This window comes from Lycium barbarum, chromosome 11, assembly GCF_019175385.1.
Source record: "Lycium barbarum isolate Lr01 chromosome 11, ASM1917538v2, whole genome shotgun sequence".
Lineage (NCBI taxonomy): Eukaryota > Viridiplantae > Streptophyta > Magnoliopsida > Solanales > Solanaceae > Lycium > Lycium barbarum.
In genome coordinates this window covers 75,127,751-75,134,663 of record NC_083347.1, presented here as the reverse complement: position 1 = coordinate 75,134,663, position 6,913 = coordinate 75,127,751, and the positions used below count along the sequence as shown (strand labels likewise).

At 37.4% G+C, this 6,913-nt stretch overlaps 1 protein-coding gene across 5 annotated transcripts in view; it reads right to left on the bottom strand.

The window, feature by feature from the left end:
• Positions 1-598: 598 nt before the first annotated feature.
• Positions 599-6,913, bottom strand: part of LOC132616958 (inositol hexakisphosphate and diphosphoinositol-pentakisphosphate kinase VIP1-like) — a 31,893-nt gene continuing 25,578 nt past the window's right edge. For 4 of the 5 annotated variants that reach the window (XM_060331757.1, XM_060331759.1, XM_060331758.1 and 1 more), the window contains exons 21-30: positions 6,664-6,780; positions 6,118-6,359; positions 5,895-5,939; positions 5,681-5,747; positions 5,286-5,357; positions 3,489-3,748; positions 3,288-3,345; positions 2,446-2,613; positions 1,693-1,767; positions 599-1,117 (exon numbers count right to left, since the gene is read on the bottom strand). In XM_060331757.1, coding sequence (XP_060187740.1) covers positions 854-1,117; positions 1,693-1,767; positions 2,446-2,613; positions 3,288-3,345; positions 3,489-3,748; positions 5,286-5,357; positions 5,681-5,747; positions 5,895-5,939; positions 6,118-6,359; positions 6,664-6,780 — 1,368 coding nt within the window. In that variant the 3' untranslated portion in view covers positions 599-853. The remainder of the gene's footprint in view (positions 1,118-1,692; positions 1,768-2,445; positions 2,614-3,287; positions 3,346-3,488; positions 3,749-5,285; positions 5,358-5,680; positions 5,748-5,894; positions 5,940-6,117; positions 6,360-6,663; positions 6,781-6,913) is intronic. The other variant, XM_060331761.1, reaches the window with a different exon arrangement.

Below are 6,913 nucleotides of genomic sequence, written 5' to 3'. Positions count from 1 at the left end.
ACTCAAGTTCATATTAGGGTAGAAGGCTAGTAGGTAGTCGTGTTTATCCTTTCTTACGAGTAGTTATATTGCTCTATAGTTTCTTGTCTCGTGATTTCTGCGAGTATCTGTTGGTTTATAATGGCTTATTTACTTTCATTGTTTTCAGTTTCATAATTGTTTTGATTTGTTTGCCCGAATCTGACCTTTCCTATGCCTTTTCTTGAGAGGGTCTTCCGGAAACAGCCTCCCTACCTTAGGTAGGGGTAAGGTCTGCGTACACTCTACCCTCCCCAGACCCCAAGTGTGGGATTCACTGGGTGTGTTGTTGTTGTTGTGTTGTTAAAGACCTCTTTCAAACAAATTCAACTTGTTTTCCTAATAAACCAATTTTAGGCTAAACAAGCGCATAATGAGATAACTACAATATATAATCTAGCGCACCAAAAAATAAATATTAAAAGCTTATTAGGTGCAAATATCACCAGTGCAATTCTGATCTCGACACAGATCAATCTAATGCTTCAACAGCTTGCAGTGTTCATATAACACAGAACATCAGCACAAACACAAGTCATATCTACACAAGAGGCAAGATACCAAGACTATGCTAAGAATCTCGAGTAAAGCACTTTTAGGTTGATTCACTAAGCATTTAATACTGGGAGCTGTGGCTGGCTAGTAAAGTTCATTGCAAAATTTTCCGTTATTTACATGAATGAATGATGATAACAAGGAAAGCAGAAAGACATTTTCAAGAATGATATCCAGAACTCTCCAGCTACTACTGATTCCTCAATAGATGTTGCAAGTATCTTTGAGGAGACAATCTCAAACCACCACTGAAAAGGGAAAAACTAGGCGGCAGAAAGCACTACTTTGCATTAGTGTTCCCATACTTGTGAAAGGGCCATAAGTTTGCGAGCCGCTCTAGAACTGCTGCACTTTTTGAAAAGTAGCCCGAGAATCCTTGAGGGATTGATGGTGGGGGAAAATCTTCAGCCGGCATAGCGAATGGATGAATCATCTTTTCCATATTATCCCATGTAAGGTACGATCCCGGTTCTTGAAGCCTTTCAGGACCCATAACTGGCAGTGTGTGCTCCTGATGCCATGAAGTCGCTTCCTTATCATTTTTCTGCAAGTTAGCATGGAAAGAAAGTAAATCAATCGACTGGAATTCCTGCATTTTCTGAGTTTTGTGCAAAATAATGAATGTGGCAATGATCCATTCGTGTGCTTCTATTATGAGCACTATTCAGAAATTAGACCTTTAACGAACACAGGTTAATTTCACGTGCAGTCGCTAAACTTGCCCGCAATAACAACAAAGTCACAAAACTTATTTTTGACACAGAATGTAACAGAAGTTTATCCACTATGACAGCACAAAACTATTTTCTTCACATTAAAACTCAAGTTTTTACCCACTATAACAGTTAAGTCACAATACTTTACCTACTATATCCGTAAACTCGACTTGATGTGTAGGTTTTGTTGTTATTGTGGGTAAATTAAGTGACTTTACTATTATAGTGGATAACGTTCGGTTACTTTATTGTGACATAATGCGACTTTACACTCTTATAGTTGATATATTATGCGACCGTAGGCAAAAGTAACTCTAGGGATTTAAAGAAGGTGGACACAACCGTCAGAGAATTATGTTGAGATATCTTGTTGGTTACATTTCTTGAAAGGGATGCGAAATACCTCTAATGATGATAGATCTGCTCCACGGCTGAAAGATATCTCTATGCGGAACCTTTTTGGGTCTTCCAAAGCCACCTGCATCGAGTAAAGATAGTAAATGAATGCGGTAGACATTTCCCACAGGAGTTTCTCATTGCCAACATAAGAAAAAACAAATCTTGATTACTACTTTGTGCATTTACTTCAACAAGCCAATAAAGTATTTCCACCTAAACAAGTTTCCTTTTGAACAAAGAGTTTGAATGGGAACATTGGAAGATGTAAAATCTGCTGGATGTTCTCAAAATAATTCATCTTTGCTCTTGGCTGTATTATATTTTTCCATTGATCCATATACTAAGTCCATAACAATCAAGAACCATACTTGACTTCATACCAACGGAGGAAGCAGGAGGGTCTTATTAAGAAGGTTTTAAAAGTTTTTTGGTAATGGTTCACTGATATGCCGGAAAAGGTTTGGAAAGAACACCTTTATCTTATCGTATATAAATGAAAAAGTTAAAAGTTATCCTAAGTTCTTATACACCTCACATTCAAAATAACACTTCTTATTTGTGAAACAGAAAGAACAGGAAGAAGAGGCAACCATGCACCATCAACACCTTCTCAAAACACCAAGTAAAGCAGATTTTTAACTTCCAAATTAAATCTAAGGAAGTACAAAAAGATAGTGATACGCTTCAGTAACTAGTCATACTGTTTCTTTTTTGTTTTTATTTGTGCTTCAGCTACGGATCACTAAGATGTACCAACCTCTGTGTTCTCAAACATCCTCAATACAATATGACTCATGTAGTCAAGCTCCTTGGTTCTGAACAAGCGATCTAAAGCATTGTCACACACAAGGCCATCCTCCCCATGAAGAGACTCATCCAGGTTGCAGTAACGAAGAACATTCATCAAGGAATGTATATGTGACTCCTGACAGTCAAACAATTGTAAAACTAGAAAGTAAGACAAGGGAAGATGAGATACGAATTAAAATTAATGGTAATGCTAAAACAGACAAGACAAGACAAGCAAAAACCAAATATGCAATAGCACTATAAGAATTAAACAATAATTTTAATCAAACAAAACTAGCAGAACCTATAATTTAAGGAAGGAAGTACAAAGCTATGGGAGTTTGTAATATAACATAAAGCCAGTTGAAGAAAAAGCAGAAAAAGTTTTGAAGGCACTGTAGTTGGCAGTACCGATACTCAGGTGAAGAGTGAAGACCATTCATGTTTGATCACATAGAAGTTGACATGAACTTTTCTCCCTGCTAGTTCAGCAGCAAGTGTTTTTATCAGACTTTACAGCCAGAATCAGGTCAATACCATTTATCTTTGATCTCAAAGTAGTTTATCTGAACTTAGCTCCCCACTATTTTTGTAGACTATCAGTGTATCACCACCATTATTCATGTTTATAGACTGACATACTTCTATTTGTTATACTTTTCTGCTTTTATGTTTTGCCAATTATAGCTAGAAAAATAAGGATGTAGGGGTTAGGGGTTAGGAGAAAGAATGGAAGAAAAGCACCGGCAGCAACTGGCTGCACAATACAGTAGAAATAATTACAAATCTCAATCGCAGGTTTTCACTCACTGATGTAAAGTAAAGGCGTGTCCTCACATGTCTTTCTGGTGTCCTCACATTTGCATACCTGACAAAGAAAATCAGAAAACATCACGAATAATGTAGAAGTTTAGCAGATTTTCCTTGATTTATGGAGGCATGTATAAATAACCACAAGATGAATACGGATTCAGCAAACTTCTTTATTTACTAATGAAAAAGACCACATACTTTGGATCTAGCCGGTACTTTGTCTCTTTTCCCTCATCATCATCCTGGTCCGTTGATTTTTCACTGGTGAAGTTACCTTTTTTCTTAAGGTCTTGATCGCTCCTATTGTTAGGCTTGGGATGATACTCTGTATCTTCATTCCCCGTCTTATTCGCTGCTGAATCGTGGTCTTGACTAAACTTCAAGTCAGCAACACTTAGAGCTTCTTCCCGAGTATTCCGCAGATCAATCAAAAGTTTACCCAACAACCGGCGAGCAATCTGAAATGTCATAATCTTAGATGATGTATTCAAGTCTCTATGAAGCTTTCATCTACAATAAAGCAAAGATCCTCCTGATAGATGATTTAAATGTAATTGAAAGGAACTCCTAAACCATCAAGAGCCAAGACCATATTTAGTGATCCATTGAGAAAACAAGCTGCAACACTGTTCTTTCCTTAAGCACATTTTGGCAGTAGCAGTGGAGAAATATGAGAGAAGATGAATTGACATTCAAATGAATACAAGAGACACCTATTTATAGATGTCAAACACAAATGATATCTCACCGTGGGATTATCTAACTTAATAACTTCACTAACTTAACTCGTCTAATTATCTAACTCTATTACCCTTAGCACACCAACACTTCACTTTTAGATGCCCCCTCAAACCGAAAGTGGGAGACAAACTTGAGCTTGCTTATTTTAAGAGCAACAAAAATTGTTGCCGGAATTTTTTGATAATTTGGAATCTCATGGAAAACCTTGGTTGTCCGAATCTCGCCGGGAAGTGATGTCGATGGAACAATGACTGGAAAGTAATGCAGCTCCATCGGAACATCCACAAGGAAGAGACGTGCTGCTGACTGAACCCATATAAAAGTCAAGTAAACGGAATGCAATCAAGTAAGAATGGTATGCAACGCAATGGCCAATATACACCAGTATACAGACGCTCCTGCAGTAGCTTTCATGTGACCCATGAGGAACGGTCACCAGAAATAAGAATATTGCTACTAGAATAGACGCTCAAAAGAGGGGGAGAAAAGACCAAAACAATAACAGGACAGGCGGCATAAGACCTCCGGTTGGCAAATGGAAGCTACTTAAATCTCTAGTCTCTACAAGATCATAGAAGATCACAGAGGCTCCGATATCATGTGAAAAATATGAGAAGAAGATTACTTGTTATTCTAATTAATAAAAGAGACACCTATTTAATGGTGTCAAATACATTAAGCATAATATTTGTGCAATTGGGACTATATCAAACTCAATAACTAACTCCTCTAATATTCTTACTTTAACATTCTAACACACTTGACACTTGACTTTCAACAGTTCTCTTCCTTGACCACATGTTGATAGTCCCATGAAGACTGGGGAGGAGCTACACTATGTTCAGTTTTAGCATAATTAGAACAGCATGCAAAAAAGGCATCCACACGTACTTGCCTGCCTTCCTTGCACCAGATCAGTGGTAAACCTCAACACTCTTTTAATTGATGAACCAGATGTTCTAGGTTGTACCGCACACTATTATTTGACTAGAGGCATAGGATTCCGTCTAGGTATACCCTAATAGACGCAGAAGGTAACTCTATAAGCTTTGTCTTTTGAATACCATCCACTTGTTCTTTCACTCTTAAGACTAAATAGTTTTGGTTATCGCTGACAGTTTGTAGAAATACTACACGACATACAGTTGATTCTGCCCCTTTTCTCAAACATTAGGTAGACAAGGAGTACGTATAAATAATTCTAGCTCACAGAGGAAAAAAGTGAAAAATGCAACTAGCTCTGAAGAAGTTTACCTTTGATCCAATCTTCAGCTTCTGCTTTGGATTGATCCCATACTCATTAGGAATAACACCATCTGCAAGAAGCTGAAATACAAAAGCAGAGTCAAATTTTGTAGAAGTCAGACATGCTTACTCTTAAGTCAACACTGCATAACCTTCATTGTACGATGAGATAGAATTTTCAGATGAATGGATACAGGAAACTAGTAGCCTAAAGATATGTCACTAAATCAGCATCACCATTACGGTTATTTGTGACTATTGAAGGAGCTCCAAACGGTACTTTTTGCTCTTTTTTTTCCTGGTTTTTTTTTTTTTTTTTGGAAGCAGGGGTGTTTGGAGGAGAAGAAGCGAGCTGTTCCTTTCAAGAAAAGCTACTAGCGTTAGTAGTTATTTCTTGTTTGTACCTGTGCAACTTCAAAGAGTTCATCCAAATCCTCTAGATTTAGATGTGAATTGTGCACACGATCATACCTGTGAAAGAATTCAGAAGTACAATCAGAAAATACTAAAACAGACACCCTATGTAACTTACGCTTTTTCAGTGGAATTTTAATGAAGAAAATCATTCAAGAATTTTGCATTAGGAAAGTGATAAGGTACGTCAGAGAGTTGACTTACTTGCAAGAGTCATAAACATCTGGAATTTGGGTGATATCATAACGACTGTAATTGCACAATGTGTTAGGGAGAATCTAAGCAATAAAAACACCACCTTAATCCAAAAATCAGCAGCACAGATTCAACAGAGCACAATCGCAAACTATCTGTATCCTTAGACAGGTCTGAGCAGCTATAATATATTCAATTATAAAGAAGTTATACTCAACTAGAAACAGCTTACTCTTTGCGTTCATTATATAAATCTCTCTCAAGCTTTCTCCAACGTACATACATGAGTAGAAATCCCTCACTGCCACAAGGTAAACCTGCAGCAATTCGATCAACATCTATATTTGTTTTACCAAGTGCTTTAGCTTGATCATAAGGGGGGATCACATCATAAGAACTTGTCTGTGCAAGTTCTTCATCTTCATGCTTAGCGAGAAGCTTCACTTGTTCTGTCACCTTCTTAGTCAATTTTACCTGATTGCAAGACAGATTGGAGATAGTGAATTATAGAAAGACGGAAGCAACCAAAAAGAAAAGAAGAAACAAGAAAAAAACGAAAGAAAGAATACACCATACAACCAAATCCAAAAGCTTGCAAATTAATTGGGTAGAAATGGGTGCATTGAAAATAAACCATATCACAGAGAAGGAAAGGAAGTGAAGCGGGGGCATAAAAGGGATGAAATTGCAACAATGAGAATAAACAACATGCTGCAAATGCTTGAGGTTGATTTTGTCCAGAAGATTGATCCATCAAGATATTCAAATTACGGCTTACCAACTTAGGCAGAAGTTCAGATGTATTAGGTGGGAGTCCAGCTCCATCAACCATCCAAGGCTTCTCCGATGATCCACTAGTCTTTGATCCAGAAGTAATTATTTGATTCAACCTCGCCTGTAAATAGAACAAGGGCAAAGGTTATCATAACCACCAGAAAACTTGTAAGAATTCTAAGTCCTAAAGATACTGACATTGGGAGCAATATGCTGGAAGATTTACTGCTATCTATGACTTGCATTAAACTATC